Source organism: Pygocentrus nattereri, chromosome 6 (assembly GCF_015220715.1).
Source record: "Pygocentrus nattereri isolate fPygNat1 chromosome 6, fPygNat1.pri, whole genome shotgun sequence".
NCBI lineage: Eukaryota > Metazoa > Chordata > Actinopteri > Characiformes > Serrasalmidae > Pygocentrus > Pygocentrus nattereri.
The window spans coordinates 6,077,354-6,102,001 of NC_051216.1; the positions used below are offsets into that span (position 1 = coordinate 6,077,354).

Below are 24,648 nucleotides of genomic sequence, written 5' to 3' on the forward strand. Positions count from 1 at the left end.
TATAATCCACACAGAAAAGCAAATACATGCATCACCAAGTCAGGAAGAACAGTAAAAGAACGTTCTCGGCGCCAGTTTTCAGGGAACCCCATACTCTGCACATACACTATATTTCCAAAAGGGTTTAATATGATGTCGGCCCACCCTTTGCAGCTATAACAGCTGAGAGCGACCCATTCTTTCACTAATGTCTGTAGAAGCAGTCTGCAGGCCTAGGGGCTTGGCTTTATACACCTGTGGCCATGGAAGTGACCTGAATTCAATGATTTGGATGGGTGAGCGAATACTTTAGGAAATATAGTGTATTTGTGTTTTCCAGGGTGGAAGAACACAGTGCAGGGTGCGTTTGAAAAAAGTGACACCACAGCTGGTAACTGCATGTTATTTCTGATGCACCTTAGGCCTGAAAACCTCGACAATCTGTATTGACAGTGTGCTTCTCCTATCAGATCAGCTCAGCAGGAGCTTCAGGACAAACTCCAGTCCACACACACACACACACAGGATCTCACAGTCTGACCCCCCCGCCCCCACCTCCCCCGCCCCCACCTCCCCCATTCATAGACTAACCTCAAAAGACTAAAGTAAATGCCTCCTCTTTGATCTGTGTATCAGAGTAACTGAGTTCCATAAAATCCACATCAGTCACTCGAGGTTTCTGACGTGCACAAGACTGATCAACCTTTCCTTCATTTCTTTCCTTCTTAATGAACGAACCTTACTGAGTTCAAAAGTGCACGGACGTTCTTCACCCAACCTCACGGCGATGTTAACAGTGATGCTCTTCATGTTATGCCCACTGTGTTAAGAGCAAAAGGACATCAAAGTCCTTGTTTCTTCACCATGTAGCACGGCTGGTTGTTGCCATGGTAGCAATAAGTTCAGAAAATAAGGGAAAAAATTTTTTGCATCAACACATTTGCAACTCTGGAGCTGCTTACAATCAGAAAATGTGAATTTTAGCTGCTTCACCTGCAGCTGATGTAGGATTTCAGTCCGAAAACAGCGTTTCTACAGTTCTGAAGTGAACATAATGAACATTTTTAATCTGATACTGAGAAAAAAAGAGGGTACAAACTAAAAGCTCTGCGGTTTTTGCGATTAGAGCAGCTTGTGGCTGGTCTAATGGTACTTCGCTCTTGTTTAGCACCACTGGCTAAGGCTATTGCAGCTAACTAATGACCGGAGCCAATGCCTCAGCCTAGAGGCTCTTAAAGGGGTGTGTTACCTTGTTACCTCAGTTGAACTCAATATCAAAAGGATGTACAGATCAATCAAATCAATCAAATCAAAAGGAGGCTTTTCCGCTGCATGTTACTCTTGATCTAGTTGGTTTTTAACCTTTAGAGGGCGACTTTTTCTTTTATATACAGTGGTGTGAAAAAGTCTTAGACCCTAAGCACACTGTTTATTAAGTTAAGTTAAGTGATACTTTTTTAATCCCACAAACGGGGAAATTCCACCTCCGCATTTAATCCATCCGTGAAGTGAAACACCACATACACACTAGTGAACACACGCACTAGGGGGCAGTGAGCACACTTGCCCAGAGCGGTGGGCAGCCCTATCCACGGCGCCCGGGGAGCAATTGGGGGTTAGGTGTCTTGCTCAAGGACACCTCAGTCATGGACTGTCGGCGCTGGGGATCGAACCGGCGACCTTCCGGTCACAGGGCCAGCTCCCTAACCTCCAGCCCACGACTGCCCCATAACCACTTATTTTGGCAATAAGTGTGTTTGAGCTTGTAAATCACCACATAACCGTAGAATAAGTACAAATAAACATAAATACAGTAATCTGAATGTCTTAGTTTTAAACATCCATCCATTTTCTAAGCCGCTTCTCCGTCAGGGTCGCGGGGGGAAGCTGGAGCCTATCCCAGCAGTCTTCGGGCGGAAGGCAGGATATACCCTGGACAGGTCGCCAATCCATCGCAGGGCAGACACACAGACACAGACACAGACACAGACAGTCACTCACACACTCACACCTAGGGGCAGTTTAGCATGTCCAATTGGCCTGACTGCATGTCTTTGGACTGTGGGAGGAAACCGGAGAACCCGGAGGAAACCCATGCAGACACGGGGAGAACATGCAAACTCCACACAGAGAAGATCCCGGTCACCCGGCCGGGGAATCGAACCCAGGCCCTCCTTGCTGTGAGGCGACAGCGCTACCCACCACGCCACCGTGCCGCCTAGTTTTAAACAGTAGTTGATATTTTGTTAGCTAGCTTGAAGGACAATGTTTGGTTCCAGATTTCTCCCGGGTGCCTCAAGCCGTCCCACAGGTTAGTCAGGTCCCCTCAGCAGCACCGGATTTAATATAATGAAGTACTGATTAGATAAATCAGATATTTGATGAAAAATATAATTAAGACTGGGCTTCCTACTTATTCTAATAATGTAATTTGTATTTATTCTAATACTAGAATACTCAGTGTGAATAAACTCTTACAGCCCAGATCAGGGGTTTGGCAACATGCGGCTCTTTTACTGCCCTGTTGCGGCTCCACAGCTGAATCAGATCAGTAGGTAATAATAAAATAATCCTCCTCTACAGTAAAATAAAGCTCTGCTGATCCTTCAACACAGTTTAACAGTAAATGGGCTTAAACGCTGGAGTTAATGTAGAACTGCTGATTCACCATTTAACCCTGTAGGTTGGTGGGCAGACTGCAGGTCACCATAGCAACGCAGACAACCTTGCTTAGCTAGTGGCTAACGAAAAAGGCAAAGAGGGAGATTTAAGGCGATTATTGCGTTTATAATCGCTCCAGCTGGTTTTCTGATACGTTTGATCTGCAACGAGAAACTGTCAAACACTGAAAAGTCGCAAAGCTGAAATCGGCTTCACGTTTGCGGCTTCTTGCTGAGCCTCCCGTTCCACCTTAAACGGTGCCAGTTACATGCTGAAGCCTCAGGCACCATTTAAGGTGGAACGGAGAAATCAAGAGAAGCGACTTCGTTCTCGTAAAAAGTCGAACGCTGAGAGAAATTTTCAAGAAGCTGTTCCACTTTTGAGGAAAAGTTTCCTGCTGGAGATGCGAGAAAAGCGGCTTTAACTGAGCTAAAGATCAAAGCCGAGCGAAGTAGGTCTGAGTTTTCATACATCAGCACATGCTGAGACATACTTACCGCCAAGACGGTAAAACGGATATAAGATGTTGCGGCTCCCAGGGTGCTTTCATTTTTATTGAAAGGACAAAATGACTCCTAACACTGTGGTTGTGACCCCTGACCCAGATAAACAGCGTTTTAAATCTGTGTATATGCACACAATTTAACAATATACACATTTTATCGCTTAACTTCTTATTGTGAATTTGCGTCTTGTGATACGTGTATTTTTCATGCGTATCTTTTTATCACCCATTAACTTTGTTATTACTTTCTATTTTAATTCTTTATGAATTTATGATGTTATAAAGCACTTTGTGACTTTCGTCTGGAAAAATCTTCCTATTACTAATAAAAATGAGTGAATTCATTCACTGATCAGACTTCATGGTGATGATGATCAAATGTCACATGTTCATGGACCACTGAGCTCTATCTAACCCCCCCCCCCCCCCCCCCCCTTCTAGTTCCATTTATGTTCACATTCATTCCTTTGTCAATAACACATCTCACAACAGTCATGCTGTATCAAAGAAAGTGAACTGAACTGAGGGAGTGAGACTGATGAAGGGTCTGCAGGTGGGAGAGGATTCGTTTAACGTTAATTGTGCCATTAATAACCCAGAGAGTGCGATCGCTGTGGCGCGAGTCCAGCAAATCAGTAAGCTGATGCTGATCAGTCTGCGGCCGGGGAGGAGGCTGAACATGTGGGACACACTCTGACTGCTAAAGCACCACAGCAGGAACAGCTTACATTCGAGGACACGTCCTTTAAAGCAATAGTTCAGCCAAAAATGTATTCACAGTTCTAAACCTTACTGGAAATGTAGTTGATAAGCCCTGAAGTGTTTGGGGTCTGAAGTTTAGCTCTGGAGCCATGAGGAGTGGCAGACCTAACACTGGACCCTGGGGGCCTGGGCATGACCACTTTATCACTAGTCCATTCAAAAGGAGGCTAAAATGGTCAAATTTACTTTCAATATCAAATCTTACGGATTAATAAGTTCATTACTAATGACCAGTGGTGGACGAAGTACACAGACCATGTACTTGAGCTAAAGTAGAGACCCTCAAGGTAAAATATCACTCCAGTAAAAGTAGAAGTTCCTCCCTTTAGACCTCCACTTGAGTAAAAGTACTAAAGTATTTCCCTTCAAATGTACTTAAGTATAAAGTAAAAGTACTAAAAGAGTAATTCTGGCTCTGATGTCCTGTTATCATTTTTATAACCAGACTGGCTTCATGAACTCATTTCAGGTGAAAGTCCTCCAGCGTCTCTCTTGGTAAACCAGTCTTTTAATAGAACGTCATTAATTGGTGACGCTGACGTCTATTAAAATGATCAGAAGCACAAAACACTGAAGGTAAACAGTTTCCATCAGGGAGAACCGAGTGGCTCTGAAATCACTTTTTACACACAAGCAAAGTTTCAGTTTCAGATTTATTTACAACTTAGTTCCAAGTTTAAGTTGAATAAAAACTGGCTTTAAACTCAGGATCACAGATGAGCTCCTTTACTATGTTGATCTGTAGGCGTCTGTTCATAAACATAAACCAGCCCAAACTCATTTACTATAAAATGAAATGGTGTTTGTAGAAATTCAGAAAAAAGCCACGTCAGTCTCGACTGCATATGTGGACATATTTCTATATTGAGCTCTATTTACACAAAGTTAGGTTAGTTCATCATTTATGTTGAACAGACTCTCCCAAAGTTTTACGCTGCTGCGCTGACGTTGAACCGCGTGCTGCACTGGGTCGGTATGACCAACAGGTCAAAACCAGCTCTAAACAAAGTGACCGCTGGGCCCTGATTGGTGCTTTGGCTTTGCGCTTCTTTCGTTTTGACGTGTTACGTTTTTATACACACAGAAACCAAAAGGAACGACAGATTTCTCAAAATGTAGGAGGAAAAAGTCGGATATTAGACTCTGAAATGTAGTGGAGTGAAAGGAGAAAGTCGCCCAGAAATGGAGAAACTTCAGTACAGATACACCAAAAATACTAAAGTACAGAAACTAATTACATTTACTCAGTTACTCAGTTACTGTCCACTAAAACCCTTAGGAGAAACGATAAGATTAACATCAGCATCTCACTGTGAGAAGTTCTGGTGGTGAAGCGTGAGTTCTCCTTCTGCCCTGAGATGGTTCTGAGAGAGTTATGTGAGAGTTCTGAGAGTTCTGAGAGTTCTGAGAGAGTTCTGTGAGAGTTCTGAGAGTTCTGAGACGGTTCTGAGAGAGTTCTGTGAGAGTTCTGAGAGTTCTGAGACGGTTCTGAGAGAGTTCTGAGAGAGTTCTGAGAGAGTTCTGTAGTATAGAACAGAGCTGTGTAAGAAAACCACGAGCTCTCACACTTTTCTTACGGAGATATTGAGCTGAGATTGGAGAGAGACGAGTCAGACACTGAAGAGTTCATTCACATATGTGACAACATTTTGGTCAAAGTGAGAAAATCTGAGGTTTTTTATTTCTCAGGAGCCAAATGGCTGAAGTCTCGCTCTGATTTCAAACTGGACTTAACTGTGTCCAGGAGAAGAACCTGAGATCAAGAGCAGATCTCATATAGGATATTTCTTTCCTCTGGGAGGGTCGAGTTCTTAAAAAGCATCTTAGCATTAACATCATCTTAACTTAACTCCTGCCACTTAAGAATGTTTTTGTTTACCACTATCAGCAGTGTTGGTTAAGGCTGTAGCTAACAAAGCTAACTTAGCAACCTGTTTCTAGCCAATCCTTCAGCGTAAAGGATGATAAAGGGGTGTGGCACCTTATCACAGCAAATCCAATCATGTTTCTGGGCTTGACATTCAATTTTATTTAACATATGAACTACACCGGTCAGGCACAACATCATGACCACCTCCTCGTTTCTACACTCACTGTCCACTTTATCAGCTCCACTTACTGTATAGCTGCACTCTGTAGTTCTACAGTTACAGACTGTAGTCCATCTGTTTCTCTGATACTCTGTTACCCTGTTCTTCAGTGGTCAGGACCCCCATGGACCCTCACAGAGCAGGTACTGTTTGGGTGGTGGATCATTCTCAGCACTGCAGTAGCACTGATGTGGTGGTGATGTGTTAGTGTGTGTTGTGCTGGTCTGAGTGGATCAGACACAGCAGAGCTGCTGGAGTGTTTTAACACCTCAGTGTCGCTGCTGGACTGAGAATAGTCCACCAACCAAAACTATCCAGTCAACAGTGTCCTGTGACCACTGATGAAGGACTAGAGGATGACCAACACAAACTGTGCAGCAGCAGATGAGCTGTCGTCTCTGACTTTACTTCTACAAGGTGGCCCGACCAGGTAGGAGTGTCTAATAGAGTGGACAGTGAGTGGACACTAATTGGTGTCCAGTAGAGACCGCTGGTTTCCTCTAGGACACCTTTAGAGTCCAGGAGGAAACCATCAGATGCATTAAGAATCAGCCACTGGTCACCTGTAAACCAACAGCATCCTATACACTGCGATATCAACCCATTAAAAAAGCCAAAACACATAACAAAACCATCAGAAACCATCAGAAACCAACAGAAACCATCAGAAACACTTAACGGTTTCTGTGTTGTTTTTTTTCAGCAGGGATATTAAAGTTATGTTGGTCATTAAGAGCAAATAAGAGACCCGAGTTCATTTTTCGTTCCAATGAGCTGAGAGTTTTAAAGGTTCTGGTCAGCTATCAGGCCGGTGTGTCCTTCTGCAGTGCTTGAATGACACTTAATAAGCAATTTGCTACTGATTATATTTTGTTTTTTGTAGACTGTCACCCCCCCTACCCCCAATACCCCCTCCATCACAGTACCCCCACCATCCCACGGGAGTGAAATTCAAGACTCGACCCACCCTCAAATTTGTCGTGCCATCCAAAAATGACCGGTGCCACTACCGGCTGCGAGGCTAACATAGCTAATAAGGAAGCTTAGTAACACTTTACTGTTGAGAGCTGGTCATAAGGCTTTATGACACCTACACAAGCTTGTCAAGACAACTGACATAACCCTACATAAATGCTTATTGGTGCCTATTCCAATAGGCGTCGTTTGCCATAAAGGTTACATGTGCCAGTTTTGATCAAAATTTGCTAAACCTAATGAAATAAGCGTTTATAAGCATTTATGTAAGGTTATGTCAGTTGACAAGCTTATGCTGGTGTGATGTATGCCTCATAAACAGCACCCTATGGTAAAGTCTTCCTGGAAGCTTCTTTGCTGTTAGCATAGTGCTAACTGCATGACTCACACACTCGCCTTAAAGCGTGCGGATTTGTTAAGTAATCGGTACCAGATTTGTTTGACATCTATAAACATGGACAAACATACAGAGACAAGTCAGGCTTCAAGACGGCTGCCGCTGGCGTTCACAGGCGCACGTGTGGTGCAAAACACACAAAAGCTAAGCTAAAAAGGGACCGAAACTCTTACTCTGACAAGTACGGATCTGGACCTGGAGCAGTCCAGACTCGTGGAGAGAACATGTCCAGGGTGAAGCTCTCTCTGGGTGTGGGAAGGCAGGACAGAGGGGTGCGTCTGGAGGCCAGCTGGATCACCGCATCACCCCATCTCGGCTCTAATCAGACCGTTTAGTCTGCGTGGGTGTGTATGTGTATCACTTTTCAAGGCACAATGGAGTCAGTAGACCGTGAAGCAAATCCCTAAAGGCTGCCTGAATGAGTCACACAAACGCTGGGGGTGACCCCCACCCGCTCAACACCCCCACCCCTGAACCCCTAATCCTGTTAACCCTTCACTGGGTGCCATTAGCCCAGACTCGAGAGAGGAGATTAGCCAAAGACGGCCAGCCTATTGTGGCTCCTTACTTCATTAAACAAAGACCAGAGCTGGCCAGAGGCCAGGAGGACACCATATATCACAGTAAAACAATGACCTAATCAGTAGAGCTCGACTGAAGTATCGCTCCTATGATAAAAAGGGACTTTCTGAGTAATTTCAACATAATTCAGCAGTTGACATGTGGGATCGTCATGAATACACAGCCAGTTTGCTTGTTTTCTAGCAGTTCATTATTGATTTCTAAGGTTTAGGATGTAATTAGAATGGAAATACAGTATAAGGCTGGCTTTACAGAGTGAAACTTTCATGCAACTTTAGTTGCTTGAAACCTACATAAGACCAAGTTGCACTCAAGTTGCATGATGTAAAGTATCCTGCAACTCATTTGAAACTCAGCTGTCTTCATTTTGTGGAGCAAGCTTCAAGACACAGCCAATGAATTTTACATTTTAAGGCATTTGGCTGACGCTCTTATCCAGAGCGACTTACAATTTGATCATTTTACACAGGAAGGCCAAGGTGGTGTTAGGAGTCTTGCCCAAGGACTCTTACTGGTCTAGTGTAGGGTGCTTGCTCAGGCAGGGGATTGAACCCCAGTCTACAGTATAGAAGGCTGAGGTGTTACATCATTCATCATCAGTCATTTTGTCAGTTTCCTGATCCATGACAACAAATAAACAAGTTTTTCGAAGCTAATGTTTCTGTAGCTAGCTGGTTTAACTAGCCAACTACCACTAACAGCTGTTTAAATGGCTGCTTTTGCCACAGTTTATTCTTTGCCTGCCATCTGTCGTCATGATTCACAGCAGCTAGATTTATTTTCTTATATCTTAACACTCCCTAGTTTTAGAAAAAGTGAAAATGTCTTTAAGAAACAAATTCCAGAAGTGGAGATTTTGATGACAGGACAAATGCGACATTAAGAACAACCATATCGGCTACTCTAAATATTCATTTTCATTAAATTCTTAAAACAGCAACTACAGCTGGAAAAATTAGTCAAACATGCTGCAAATATGAAGCGTTGCAAATAACTTTATATAACAAGAATGATCATTCTTTAAAAATAGGAGCTGTTAATTTGTCTAAATATGTTTGAACTAAATGTGTTGCATGCAACTGTGGTTGCTTTTGAATTGCATCGTGCAACTTTCAAGTTGCATGGAAATGAAGTTGCACGCAACTCACAAAATGCAACTAGTTGCAAAAAGGTTTCACCGTGTAAAGCCAGCCTAAGAAGTTTAAACTTTCAGAATTAAGGCAGAGTAAGTTTATTAAACCACAGAGAAATTTTTAATTACAACATACTGCAGTTTAGCTGAGTAACTTTCTATAAAGCAAAGAAAGTCTAGAGAAGAATTTTCCAATTAACACACATCAGATACGCTTTTGATTAACTGAGTGCATGCCAAGTGGTCTCCCAGACCCTCACAGACAATTAAATGCAATTAAGTTCAAGGCTAGGCTTAATAACTGATTTAAAAACAAGGGATACATTCAATATTTTTCCGCAAACACGCCCAGCCACAAAAGCCTGAGCTCTGCACACTCCTTTTTTTGTGGTACGTTTGCACTCGCTGAACCAAGAAGACTTGATTAACATAACAGTCAGCTCCCATTGCACACTTAGGGTCAGAGAGACAGCAGAGCTGGACTATTTCTATATGCTGAGTTACATAAGCAGTGTGGGCAGGCGGACTGGGAGCAGAGCTGGAGCGAGAATCAACGCTTTTCACAGCAAAATAACGAGATCATTATTCAGAAAAATTCTCTTACGTTCTTTATGCACTTAAAAATATCAAAATGCCAAGCTGACGCTGTCATGGATCAGAATGGAGGCCAGCCAACACTCCCAAGAGGCACAACTGGTCAAGAAGGTTACATCTTACTGCTGGAGCTCATACCAGCCAATCATAGACCACACTAACAATGTCAGGAGAAATCCAAGTTTGAATAGAAATGATCATGTTTTTCTTTTTGTCGATTTGCAGTAACCCCACACACTATCGCCCACAGAGGCATCACATGGCCGAATATTAGTGACAGTATTAGTGCCAGCGCTGCTTGGGAATAAAGCCAAAGGCATACTGTATCGTCTTGTTGTGACGTCAGCACTCAGACCTTTCAGCTGTGTAAAGCACATTTGCACTAGAGGAGCTTTAGTGTGAGCTTTGAACAACAGTTTGTAAAAGAAAACAGTCAAATCATTATTTAGACAAAACCGGCTCTTCATACCAACTAGGACACCTCACTGAGTGTGTTTACACTCAATAATCCAATCATAATCGGATTTCTGCAGTTATCTGATTATTCACAGTCATGTAAACAGAATACTCTGATTGCTTAGATTGGAGGAAGGTCTAGAAATCGGATGAAGAAAACTGATAGTTTTATAGACTTTTTTATAGTTTTTATATATTCTATATATATATATATATTTATATTTTATAGTCTTATAGAATTGAGAGTTCAGTAAGCAGATTTCTCAGTGCATGTGAACTCTTACTCTGATTTCTTTCGGATTTCTCAGACCGCGCATGAGTGAAAACAGATGACGGTACTGGAAATAAGCGAGCAGCGTCGCCGTGAGACGCAGCACAACACAAGCAAGTTTAAGGCTCATAAACATTTCAGTCATTTCTAGAATAAATTTGCGATAAATTTGCTTGAATTACCCCAAATACAAAGTGGCCTTTATGTCTAGACTTATGCTACATGTGCAGGAATAAAACTTTATCTCAAACAGGCTTAAACTAAGCATAATATTAAAATTTAGGCTAAAACAGGGTAAATATTACACATACTTTAGCTTCTGTGGCCTGGATAAGCTGATGGGTTATGCAGACATCCCAAAACCATAATGTTCTACGGAACAAAATGGGCCACATTGCTCATATATTGGCACTGAATGGTAATATGTATGGCAACACATAACCAGCACAAACATTTGCTGTTCACATCAGAGACCTTATAAATGAGGAGACCAGCCACTGGTTGAAATATGACTGGGAACGCTTGAAACGCTCAACTTTCCTTTAAGGACTTTACTTGGCACAATCGCACTATCCTACCGTGCATGTGTTCTACTGGCCTGAAACTGCTGGAGTGAAACTGTGGCTGTTGGCTGAATATTTTTGGTTGGTGAACTATTCTCAGTCCAGCAGTGACACTGAGGTGCAGCAGCACTGCTATGTCTGATCCGCTGCTGTACGGTTTGTGCTGGTCATCCTCTAGTCCTTCATCAGTGGTCACAGGACGCTGTTGACTGGATATTTTGGGTTGGTGGACTATTCTCAGTTCAGCAGCGACACTGAGGTGTTTAAAAACTCCAGCAGCACTGCTGTGTCTGATCCACTCAGACAAGCACAACACACACTAACACACCACCACCACCACATCAGTGCTACTGTAGTGCTGAAAATGATCCACCACCCAAATAGTACCTGCTCTGTGAAGGTTCATGGGGGTCCTGACCACTGAAGAACAGGGTAACAGAGTATCAGAGAAACAGATGGACTACAGTCTGTAACTGTAGAACTACAGAGTGCAGCTATACAGTAAGTGGAGCTGATAAAGTGGACAGTGAGCGTAGAAACAAGGTCATAATGTTATGCTTGATTGTGAATATTCCTCCAAAGTATGTACACATTTTTCAGTGTTTTGCTGCCTTTACAGATGTGCAAGTTACTGATATGCCCACTGATATGCCCCCATACCATAACAGACCCTGGATTTTGAACTTTACACTGGTAACAATCTGGATGGGCCTTTTTTTGGATTTGTCCCAGATAACATTGTGTCACTACCATAAACTAAATAGGATTTACTCAATAAGGGCACCAATTTCAGAGTGGGTGTATATTTACAAAAAGGTCAATAAGGTAAAACATTAAAAATCCCGTTTTTGTACTGATTTTGATGTATAAAGTGGATTTACAAATCATGGCCACTTGTTTTCATCTGCATTTCACATTCTACCCCAACTTGTATGAAACTAAGTTCTGTACATTGCACATTCAAAACAGAGTGGATGTGAGTAAAGGGTTTATTTGAATTCAGCTCGGTTTCCCTGAAAAGAATCAAATTAAAAAGATGTATTGAGGGTTTGAATATAAACCTGGAGATCCTCTTGAGTGTTTGCAGCAGAAATGTTGAGCTGAGTGTCCACATAAGTCGCACAGTGAGGCCTTTAAAAGTGAAGGAGCTGCAGATGGTGTGTGTCTGTACCTGGGGGTGTGCATGCCTCCACTGAAGACTGCACTAGAACAGACCGTCTCTTTGAGGGCATTGGCATCTTCCTCTCTTTGTACTTTGCCAAGGCTGCTTGGACTGCTTCTGTATGCAGGTCTGCAGGAACAAGCACACATACATAAAACATTGCACCACTTTCAGTTATCCACCGTTGCTGACTGCTGTGCGTGCAGTTATGAGGCCTGACGTTGCTACAGGAGAAAAAGCCTCTCTTCAATTCCATTGTTCTTCATTACTGTAAATTTTGTTAAAATTATGATCACATTTGTGTGCCAGGCCTGTGCGCAGTGACGGTTACTCACTGACGGTTTTTGTTTATTTCATGCATGCTTAGCAATACACTAGCATTCCCATACGTGGACATAACTTTTAAGCATGTTGGGTGAAGTGATACACTACATTAAAACCACCTTTGTTCAGTCTAGCAATGTGTTATTTAAATGTGGGCTGTTGAGCTGAGCTAGTTGAACAGACATCATGCCTGGATTGTAGGCAGGTGTGTGGGTTGGGAGGAGTCAGCCTCTCAATACTCCGGAGAAGCTGATCTCTAGATGGAGGAACGGGCCAGTAAGCGGCGACAATGCCTGTATGTTTATATGGTACAGTGTACATTTTAGGACATCATCATACGTCTCAGCTCTTGTTCATCAGGCAAAATGAGACATTTCAAATGACTTCAGGTGAACTGGCTTCACAGAAGAAGGTCTCAGCCAAGCTAAGTGACCACAGAATCTGCTAATTCCTAAATAGGGTTGCACCAATGTTACGATGCAAGCCTGTAACAATAGAAGAACCTTTTTTGGTGTTTCCTAGAACTTTCAAAAATATCAGGGGCTCCCGAGTGGTGCAACCGTCTAAGCGTTGGCCGTGTCATCAGGAGATCACGAGTTTGATCCCTGGTGATGCTGCAGCCGTCTGCAGCCGGGAGTCCAAGAGAGCACAATTGGTCTCGCTTTCTCTGGGTGGGTAGGACCCCCCCCCCCCTCCATCACATCAAGGGTCAACATGTTATGGAACTGAAAGCTGGACAGTAAGAAGTAGGAAGGTTAGGAAAGGAAAAATACTGATGTCTTTGGATTCTGGTGTTGGGGAAGACTTCTGAGAGAACCTTGGGCAGTGAGGAAAATAAACAAATGGGTCCTTGACTAAATTAAGCCTTGTCTCATGAACAAACCCACAGAACCAAAGTGAAAAACTGATAAGAAACACAATCGGTGGAGAAGACGATTACGTTTGGAACAGCCGAAGGTAAAAGAAGAACAGTCCAGCCAGCAACAAGATGGATGGGGACAATTTAGGGGATCATGAACAAGCTATTAAGAAGCCTAAAGACCCAAACAGAAGACAGGGTATTCTGGAAAACAGGAGCTGGCGTCTACTTGACCACACATAACAATAATAATATAACTGTAATATGCTGTTTTCCCCCAATATCATCAGTGTTCCACACTATCAGTGCTGAAGAGTGCTGAGTTTTCACCTGATCTGAAGCGCTCATCCCGTGAGTTAGCTGCCCGGGGTTTGTTGTGTTTGGAGGTGGGCGGGGCAGCCTGGGAGGACGCCTGGATCCGGTGATCTACCTGTAGCGATGGATCCACACCTGCAGGACACACACAGGAGAATGACAGGGTCAACCCTCACGTGTGCCTCTGCATTCAGATGTGAAGATATGGAGATAAACAATGAGACCAAACACAAACAGTCATCTCCACTATGGCTGGCAACTTTGGTGGCTGTAGTTTGAAAGCTGTAGAAGGAGCACTGGCTCATACTTTGAGATGTAAAGAAGAACAAGAAGAAGAAAAAAGATAGGAGATTGGTTCACAGTGGTGGTGATAGGAACCAGATGTCTGAAGAGCTTAATGCCTCTAAAAGCTCCCTCACAGAAAAGACATTACAATAAAATAGTCACAAATACATAACCTGATGACTGAGACGCAGTTTGATGATAGTTCTGAGAAGGTTTTGGCCTTAAACTTGGATTATTATGTATATATTGACGGTGGAGGGACACATTCAGGGTGTTGTGAGGCAAAAACGGTCCCCAAAGAAAACTTACATTTCATTTAAAAGTACATTTCAAACTCATGTGGAGACACATGTAGGTGCACTGGTGGTTTTGGAGAGTAAACAAAATGTCTATATTTGTGTTGTAGTCATGATGACCCCAGCAGCACTGCTGTGTCTGATCCACTTGCACCAGCGCAACACACACTAACACACCACCACCGTCCAGTAACACCATCAGTGTTACTGCAGTGCTGAGAATGATCCACCACTCAAATAGTACCTGCTCTATGGGGGTCCTGACCACTAAATAACAGGGAATAAAATGATGTCCTATCCACTATTATTTCCCGCCCAAGCATCCTGTTTGACCTGTAAATAGATCTCGTTAAAGAAGGAAACTGCGTTCTGATCCTGATTCCTGTGGACTTTGATATAATGAACAGTATAATTCATTTTAAGTGGGCACTATTTTTTCACTCCGTAGTCACTGAATTATCCCAGACTGGAGGTGAAGTTGTGACAATTCCCTCAGATCAATTTCACACCTACGCAGTGCACACTGGAGACCGGTTTAATGAGTGTTCATTTGGTGAAACGAACAGATGATTTTATCATGAAGCAAAACAACTGAAGACGATAAAGAGCCGTCAGTGCTAGTGTGTTTAAACCCCAGCACAGTGCTGATGAACTGCGCTGAAGGTCCTAGTAGTGTAGCCTCAGTGTAGTACTGAAATATACATTAAAAAACAAGAGACAACACACACACACACACACACACACACACACACACACACATATATATATATACAATATATATACACACACACACACACACACATATATATACACACACACACACACACACACACACACACACACACACACACACACATATATATATATATATATATATATATATATATATATATATATATACACACATACACACACACACACACACACATATATATATATACACACACACACACACACACACACACACACACATACATACATACATGCATACAGGCAATATCGCACTATTCCAATATACAGTAGGATTAGGGTCAAGGTGACGGTTAGGATTAGGTGTTGGGTTGAGGTTAAGTTTAGGATTAGGGCCAGGGTTAATTTTAGAATTAGGTGTTGGGTTGAGGCCAAGGTTAGGGTTAGTATTAGGGCCAGTGTTAAGTTTAGCATTAGGTGTTGGGTTGTGGTTAAGGTTAGTGTTAGTATTAGGACCAGGGTGAGGGTTAGGATTAGGTGTTGGGTTGAGGTTAAAGTTAGGGTTAGGATTAGGACCAGGGTTAAATTTAGGATTAGGCGTTGTGTTGTGGTTAAGGTTAGTATAAGGACCAGGGTTAAGTTTAGGATTAGGTGTTGGGTTGTGGTTAAGGTTAGTGTTAGTATTAGGACCAGGGTGAGGGTTAGGATTAAGGTGTTGGGTTGAGGTTAAAGTTAGGGTTAGGATTAGGACCAGGGTTAAATTTAGGATTAGGCATTGTGTTGTGGTTAAGGTTAGTATAAGGACCAGGGTTAAGTTTAGGATTAGGTGTTGGGTTGTGGTTAAGGTTAAGGTTAGTATTAGGACCAGGGTTAAGTTTAGGATTAGGCGTTGGGTTGAAGTTAAGGTTAAGGTTAGTATTAGGACCAGGGTTAAGTTTAGGATTAGGCTGGGTTGAAGTTAAGGTGAGGGTTAGGATTAGAACCAGGGTTAAGTTTAGGATTAGGCGCTGGGTTGAAGTTAAGGTGAGGGTTAGGATTAGAACCAGGGTTAAGTTTAGGATTAGGCTGGGTTGAAGTTAAGGTGAGGGTTAGGATTAGAACCAGGGTTAAGTTTAGGATTAGGCACTGGGTTGAAGTTAAGGTGAGGGTTAGGATTAGAACCAGGGTTAAGTTTAGGATTAGGCTGGGTTGAAGTTAAGGTGAGGGTTAGGATTAGAACCAGGGTTAAGTTTAGGATTAGGCGCTGGGTTGAAGTTAAGGTGAGGGTTAGGATTAGAACCAGGGTTAAGTTTAGGATTAGGCGCTGGGTTGAAGTTAAGGTGAGGGTTAGGATTAGAACCAGGGTTAAGTTTAGGATTAGGCGCTGGGTTGAAGTTAAGGTGAGGGTTAGGATTAGAACCAGGGTTAAGTTTAGGATTAGGCGCTGGGTTGAGGTTAGGATTAGGGCATTACTGCTACTCCACTGACATGTTGAACTCTGTTAAGAGTTTATTAATCATCTACAAAGGACGGCTCCAAATGTTACCGTCCCTTTTGTTTTTAACCAAAACGTAACACTGAAGAGAAGAGAATTTCTACAATATTTGCAATACTTACAATTCTAAATACAACAAACAGGATGATTAGCAGCCACGGCTGGTAGTCACCGGTACACTGCTAGTCCAGACAGGAGTCCTTTGATGGGGAACTGATTCACGGGTTAGTATGAGATCTGGAAATCACAATTAAAACCCAAGCCCCTTAAACCAGACTCACCAGATTCAGGAAAAAGGAAAGTTTTAATGCAGCACATAAACACACATTAACCACAGAAAAACTGCATCATAGCTCTGAAAGCAGACCAGAAGCAGTCCAGACTGTGGGCAGCCTGCTGAGGATAATTTGGGGGTGAAAGTTGGTACGGGTCACTTAAGCATCTCAAGCATCCTTCGGAGAAAACCTCAAATGACAGGGCGCTCAAGGTCAAGGCTGATCCTCAGACGCTTTCTAAATTTGGGAGGAATCTATCCCTTTCAACTTCTCCAAAAGGACGAAAAATGATGAGTCATGCTGTGGCGCAGTTATGTAATTCCTTACAGAGAGTCGAGGGCAGGACAGAGAAACCACACACACTACTTTTGATGTTTGCTAACCTGCGTCTACGATACTGCCTACCAGGCCGGGCGAATGGGCCTATAAATACCTCCCTATCTAACGGGAAAGAGACGGATGAAAGATGAAAGTCAGATGATGAAACGCATCCAAAAAGGTTTGAATAGAAGCTCAAAACATCTCATCTGATCTAATTATAAAACTATGGAAGTGTCTCCTCTTAAGGCTGCTGGAAACTGCAATAACAGCACAAAATCATGTTAAAGGTTCTCTGACCATCAGGCTACAATACAAGAAAATGACCACAGTCGGCACAGGCCGTCCATCAGCTCCACTTTGTTCAGGTCACGAGTACGGAAAAATGCTGGTGAACTAATAAAAGAGAACCCACAGAATAATAATGGGAATATAATGCAAACCATTTAACTACATCTCTTGCAATCCATTCACAATGTTTGGGTTTGTCTCCTTTACTTCATTCTGAATTCTTTAATTCATGCCTGATTAGCAGTTGGTGTCCAGACTGGTCAGTAAAATGGACCAGCATGTGGAACTGGAGCTTTCTGTGAGCCATCATGTTTCCCATCACTGAATTAAAGTAGCTCTGTGCTGCCTTTATTGTTTGATGCACTGCGAAAGCTCGTGAGTGAGCACTTACTATTGATCTGTTTCATCAAAGTAACAATAGGAGACTGAAGTGTGAAGCACGTCCCCCTTCATGTGCTTTCTTGCTCTAAATGGCAGTTTGTGCCAAAACATCTTGAGTTTCTGCTCTGAAAGATCACTTTCTTTACAAAAAACGCAGCTTTGAGAAATGATTGCATTAAAGAAGGAGTGCAGATTATAAAGCAGAAACAGATGCTTTCTTGTCTCTGCATTAAAATGTTAAAAAGACAGATGAGAGTTTGGAGCTGTTCACGGCTACAAGGTCCATCCTCCAGATTCAGCCCTGAAAACTTCATGGCATGCTTCACTTCTGTGTGTGCCGTCACCACTGAAACCCACTAGGACACCATGTGAGTGTGCATCATTCTATTGGTGGATTTTCAGCCATGCTGCTCTCCTATTGGTGGATTTTCAGCCATGCTGCTCTCCTGTTGGTGGATTTTCAGCCATGCTGCTCTCCTGTTGGTGGATTTTCAGCCATGCTGTTCTCCTGTTGGTGGATTTTCAGCCATGCTGCTCTCCTGTTGGTGGATTTTCAGCCATGCTGTTCTCCTGTTGGTGGATTTTCAGCCATGCTGTTCTCCTATTGGTGGATATTCAGCCATGCTTCTCTCCTGTTGGTGGATTTTCAGCCATGCTGCTCTCCTGTTGGTGGATTTTCAGCCAGGCTGTTCTCCTATTGGTCGATTTTCAGCCATGCTGTTCTCCTATTGGTGGATTTTCAGCCAGGCTGTTCTCCTATTTTTGGATTTTCAGCCAGGCTTTTCTCCTGTTGGTGGGTTTGCAGCCATGCTGCTCTCCTGTTGGTGGATTTTCAGCCAGGCTGTTCTCCCATTGGTGGATTTTCAGCCAGGCTGTTCTCCTATTGGTCGATTTTCAGCCATGCTGTTCTCCTATTGGTCGATTTTCAGCCAGGCTGTTCTCCTATTGGTCGATTTTCAGCCATGCTGTTCTCCAATTTTTGGATTTTCAGCCAGGCTGTTCTCCTGTTGGTGGATTTTCAGCCATGCTGTTCTCCAATTTTTGGATTTTCAGCCAGGCTGTTCTCCTGTTGGTGGATTTTCAGCCATGCTGTTCTCCAATTTTTGGATTTTCAGCCAGGCTTTTCTCCTGTTGGTGGATTTTCAGCCATGCTGTTCTCCTGTTGGTGGATTTTCAGCCATGCTGTTCTCCTGCTGGTGGATTTTCAGCCATGCTGTTCTCCTGTTGGTGGATTTTCAGCCATGCTCTTCTCCTATTGGTGGATCTTCAGCCATGCTGTTCTCCTATTGGTTGATTCTTTGCTGTGCTGTTCTCCTGTTGGTTGATTTTTAGTTTTGCTGCACTCTTATTTGTGGGTTTCACTTGTGCTGTTCCATCCAGTAGATTTTTAAATGTCACTCTCCAATGTGAGCTTTGTCCATGTTCGGTCCATATTCAGAATATAATATGGTGCTACCATTTGAACAACATGTTTTACTAGAGAGCCAAAGAAACTTCTCTAATGGCAACCACCCCTATCTGACCTCTGACATCAAGTGCCCTGGTGAGTAAAATCCACTGAATAGGGTTCCTCTGGGCTGTGTTGCACAGGCGGCCATTCATCACAGCCTGGCTCAACAGGGGGAGGAAGAGCTACTGGTTCTTCAAAGCACAAAATCACTGGACTCTGGGGTCACATACTTATCCAGGGCTTACAAAAGACAAACAAACAGAGCAGTTGCCAGCTGTAGATCATTAAGACATTCACTCAGCACTCAGTCTGCTGGTTTAATAATGGTATTTGTCCGAAAAAAGTTTGCGAAGGGTGTTATGGCCATAAAGATACAAAAAAAGTGCCGTTCGCCTCGGAAACTAAAAGAGTAAAACTTTACGATACTTACACACATATCGTCACTGTCCAAAGGAAAACAAGTACCTCCAAAATGGGCATTTTACAGAAGAGGGCAAAAACGCTCTTTACTTTCAATGGATGTTAATAAAAAGAGGTTTTATTCTGAGCAATTTTGAAGCATTTCTATTGGTCCAATCATTATAAAAAAAAGTCGAGCACAAACTTTGCAGACATTTCACTTAGAAAAAGTTTCCTTGTTTGTGTTGCTTTAAAAAAAAATGTGCTTTTGCTTTCTTTGAAGGGGAGTTGAAAGATTTTGATTTATCATGAGTTTAACTAAAAAAAATTTTTTTTATATCTTTATATATTTTTTATATATTTTCTTATTTTTTAAAGTTTATTCAGAAAATGCCGTCTCATGTTTTCATGTTACAGCAAACACACAGAGTTTAATCTGCATTTTAAAGCAGGAAGTGAGGCTGCATCCCTGTCCCACATGGCCACATGGTGAGCAGGTTAGATCCCATTGGTCGGAAATAAATGTGTCCCAAAGTCTGAAAATCAGTGTGGAACATTGAGAATCGTCACTACCGAAACACGCATTTCGTTTATTTTATGGGTATGAGGTCAGTCAGCGCAGAAGGGCTTTAGTCTAAATAAATCAGTTAAAAGTCTAAAATGTGTTTTGAACTCGGACTTTGAACCAACTCATTTGAATGATCCATATATTATATCATATATATATATATATATATATATATATGTGTGTGTGTGTGTGTGTGTGTGTGTGTGTGTGTGTGTGTGTGTGTGTGTGTGTGTGTGTTCTTGAGAAAGGTCCTAAGAGAAACTCTATGTGTAACTCTATGTGATGAGTTTACATCATTGGAGTATGTGAACAGACCTGTCCATATAGAACAGGGGCGGGCAACACGCAGCTCTTTAACTAATAATCCACCTCTACAGTAAAATAAAGCTCTGCTGATCCTTCAACACAGTTTAACAGTAAATGGTCTTAAACGCTGGAGTTAATGTAGAAGTGCTGATTCACCCTTTAACCCTGAAGATCAGCGCAGACGGCTCGAAACCCAGACAACAGCCTTGCCTGGCTAGTAGGTAACAAAAAGGCAAAGAGAGAGATTTAAGACGAACATTAATAACCTGGAGACGATTGGACTTAATGTCATTTGTAATCACTCCAGCTGGCTTCCTGATACGTTTCCTGATCTGCAATGAAAAACTGTTAAAACACCAAAAGGCACGAAGCTGAAGGCAGTTTCTTGTTCGAATTCTCACGTTTCACCTTAAATGCTGCCGCAGTTACATTCTGGTGACTTCAGCCTCGTGAAAAGTCCAACATTGAGAGCCATTTTACAAGAAACTGCTCTACTATTTCAGAAAAGTTTCCTGCTGGAGATGCGAGAAAAGCAGCTACAGCTGAGATAAAGTTTAAAGCAGAGCAAAGTAAGTCATTTATATTATATTTTTAGCCTATGCTAGGACATCAACACACACTGAGACATATTTACTGTCAAGGTGGTAAATTGGATATAAAATCTTGTGGCTCCCAAGGTGGTTTTAGTTTTGTTGAAAGAGCAAAATATCTCTTCTTAAGATTCGTGTTGCTGACCCCTGGTATAAAATGTAGCTTAAAGACCATAAATGTTATTACATATATAAATAGTATAGCAAAACGGCAATAATTATCATCATTAAATGGCCAGATATCAGTACTCAGTGCCCTACAATGCATCTACAGCCTTTAAGAAACTTTAGAAACTGACCACTCCTTACATGCAGCCCTCAAAAACCCCTAAACCAAAGCTCAACGTCCACTTCTGTCCAACAATCCAGTCACACCAAAGAGCAGCAATGTACAAAGACAACAGAGCAATAGATGCAACAAGTTGCCTCGGTCCAGTTGCTGGGGAGAAAGGCTCTTTATGGTTGGTTAACGTCTGACCAATCAGATCACGGCTCTCATGCGCAACTTTGGCTGTTACTAGTCAAACTTGAAGAGAGCGTTCCAGACCAGGCTGTGAGTAATGTGTGTGTGTATGTTTGTACTCTTGATCTGCCAGTGAGCTTGTTCTTCACAGTGAGCTGTAATTAAGCCCCTTAAAAAAGGCCCATTTTTAAGGATCAGAATAAATCTACTTGTTGAGGATTTGTAGAAAAATAACGCTTGTAATTAACATCTTTACAACAGCCCACTGCTGCAGAAACACACAGCCTTCATGATCGGGCTTACGTAATAAACTGCTGATGTGCTCAGATTTGTTCTGCCCTCTGCTCACCTACAATAGGAATTCCTGACCACACTGTGTGGCATTTTCTACTTAGAACGTGGACAAAGAGCTCCAGCAATAAGTATGCTTTGCCAGCACTGAACCCAAACCCATGCCTAAGGACACACACTGTTACTGGACAAGAAATCTGCAAACCTTTACATTTAACGTACCAGCAATAAGTGACCTCTGTTGTATGACGGCATAAAATCAAACAGTCTGGTTTAGAGACGGACCAATCATTGGTTTTGGGGCCGAAATTCAGGACGATCGGCCGAGGGCCAATACCGAACCAGGCCCGGATGATATTTACACTCAACAAAACAAAACAAATACATCTCTCAACCGCCCCGCCCCTAACTCATGGACGGACATTGCTGAGGCAAACAAAACTTTTTTAGACCTTCGTGGCCATTAGAGCTATGAACAAGAACAACACAGCAAGTAATCTAACTATCTTTTACATTTAAACTTTGGCTACAGTTGCTGGGGTGAAGCTCTTCAGTTGCTATCATTAACAAACATTAGCAAACGGGACAAAACAATACTGACCTACTGTCACCTGGCAAGCAGACTCAGAGCAGCCTCCTCATCCGTTTTCATACCTTTCAGCTCTCAGTGAAGCTAAAGTCAACTTCTTTTTCACCAGTTTCTTGCTCAAATCTTCCTGTTCCGGGATCGTGAGTGGCGCAACCATCTAAGTGTCATCAGAAGATTGTGAATTCAATCCCTGGTGATGCTGCAGCCGTCCGTAGCCGGAAGTCCAAGAGAACACAATTGGCCTCGCTCTCTCTGGGTGGGTAGGATGGACCCCCTTCACTCAAAACGATGCCAGTCAGCGCAGGCGTCTGTTAGCTGAAGTAACAGATCTGGCGGTTGGCGTTCTCCTCCAAGCGCGTTCAGCTGTCTAATGACGTTGCGTGAGCATCAGTCCAAAGGAAGCCTGTGTTAGCCTTCCCCCTCCTAGCACTGGTGGTATCATATTGACTGGGGGAGACCTAACTAGTGGGTGGAATTGGAAACGACTAAATTGAGGAGAAAATTTATTTTATTTTTAGTCCCTGCCAAAGTCATAAGTCATGAAATCAGTGCAGTGTAAGTTAAGATTAGCGCTCAGATGCTAATGTGCTAACAGAAATGAAGCCCTTAAGCTTTGTCAAGTGTTAATTACAGCTCCACATGTCCACACAGCAAGTTTACCACAAAGTTTCTCATTTTGAGCTTACTGTGAGTTATAATTATAGAATTATTTAACTTACTTCTAGAGACTTTTTGCTAGTTTTATGTGATTTTAGTAACTAAAAATATTTCACTATTTTGATAGATGATGTTGCTTGCTTCAAGTATATTCCTGACAAGAATATTACCTGCTTATATAGTGAGATAATCTGACTTTACTCTAGAAGACTTAAAACAAGCAAACAAAAAATAAGCAGTAGAATTTAAGATTAAAGAAATTTAAATGTAAGAAATTTTCAAAAAGTTAAAAATCTATGGATAAACTTACAACAATCTCAAAATGAGAAATATTAGCTATATTGTGTAGATTTAAGATCATTTCACCTGACAAGTTACATTTTTTGCAGCCTATAAGTATTTATTAATATTTATTACATATAGTTTGTTTACACTTCTACAGGAAGTTCTGTACAGAAGCCACTCAAAGCATCATGGACACAGGAATGAGGTGGACAGAGTATGCACCCTCCGGTCTCACTGTGTCACCCTATCCAAGTGTGGTGGGACAGGATAGGAAGCAGAGGCTTATGGGAAAAGGCTAGCGGGCATGTAGTGAGACACTCTGCCTTGTTGGGAAATAGATTCCGGAGTGGAAATCTCCATCTGCGACACGTGGCCTGCTTAAAAACAGAGTCCCGATTTCCTTCGTGATGCCAAACCAAAAGCCATACAGTGCAGGCAGAGACAATCGCCCCTCAGCAGCTCGACACAGCGCTCATCAAATATTCATACTGAGCCGTTCAGACCAGCTCTAAAAATAAACATACACAGAAAAGTGCATTTAGCAGCTTCTGTGAGCACGTCCCCGTGGAGAGGTTAGCGCAGACAGCAGGGAAGCCCAGAATATCACAGGAGAAGAGGTTTGTTGAGAAAGCCTATTGATCTGGTTCTGTGGGTTCAGGGCCACAGGGTAACCTCAAGCTAACAGCCCTTCATGTGGCCTAACAAAATTCATTGTTCAGCTCAATATGCTACAGCGGCATCTTGACTCAGTTCATCTTTCAATAAAGCAGAAATGTCCAATGCGCAGAGAGTCACTGCCATTCAATTCAATTCGCAGAGAGTCACTGCTTTTCAATTCAATTCGCAGAGAGTCACTGCCATTCAATTCAATTCACAGAGAGTCACTGCCATTCAATTCAATGCGCAGAGAGTCACTGCCATTCAATTCAATGCGCAGAGAGTCACTGCCATTCAATTCAATGCGCAGAGTCACTGCCATTCAATTCAATTCGCAGAGAGTCACTGCCATTCAATTCAATGCGCAGAGTCACTGCCATTCAATTCAATGCGCAGAGAGTCACTGCCATTCAATTCAATGCGCAGAGTCACTGCCATTCAATTCAATGCGCAGAGAGTCACTGCCATTCAATTCAATGCGCAGAGTCACTGCCATTCAATTCAATGCGCAGAGAGTCACTGCCATTCAATTCAATGCGCAGAGTCACTGCCATTCAATTCAATGCGCAGAGTCACTGCCATTCAATTCAATTCGCAGAGAGTCACTGCCATTCAATTCAATGCGCAGAGAGTCACTGCCATTCAATTCAATGCGCAGAGTCACTGCCATTCAATTCAATGCGCAGAATCACTGCCATTCAATTCAATGCGCAGAGAGTCACTGCCATTCAATTCAATGCGCAGAGTCACTGCCAT

At 42.6% G+C, this 24,648-nt stretch overlaps 1 protein-coding gene across 8 annotated transcripts in view; it reads right to left on the reverse strand.

Annotated features, from left to right (window-relative positions):
* The window catches only part of dip2a (disco-interacting protein 2 homolog A), a 238,931-nt gene that overhangs the window by 80,271 nt on the left and 134,012 nt on the right, over positions 1-24,648 (reverse strand). For all 8 annotated transcript variants that reach the window (XM_037539171.1, XM_037539170.1, XM_037539169.1 and 5 more), the window contains exons 3-4: positions 13,643-13,762; positions 12,139-12,258 (exon numbers count right to left, since the gene is read on the reverse strand). In XM_037539171.1, coding sequence (XP_037395068.1) covers positions 12,139-12,258; positions 13,643-13,762 — 240 coding nt within the window. The remainder of the gene's footprint in view (positions 1-12,138; positions 12,259-13,642; positions 13,763-24,648) is intronic.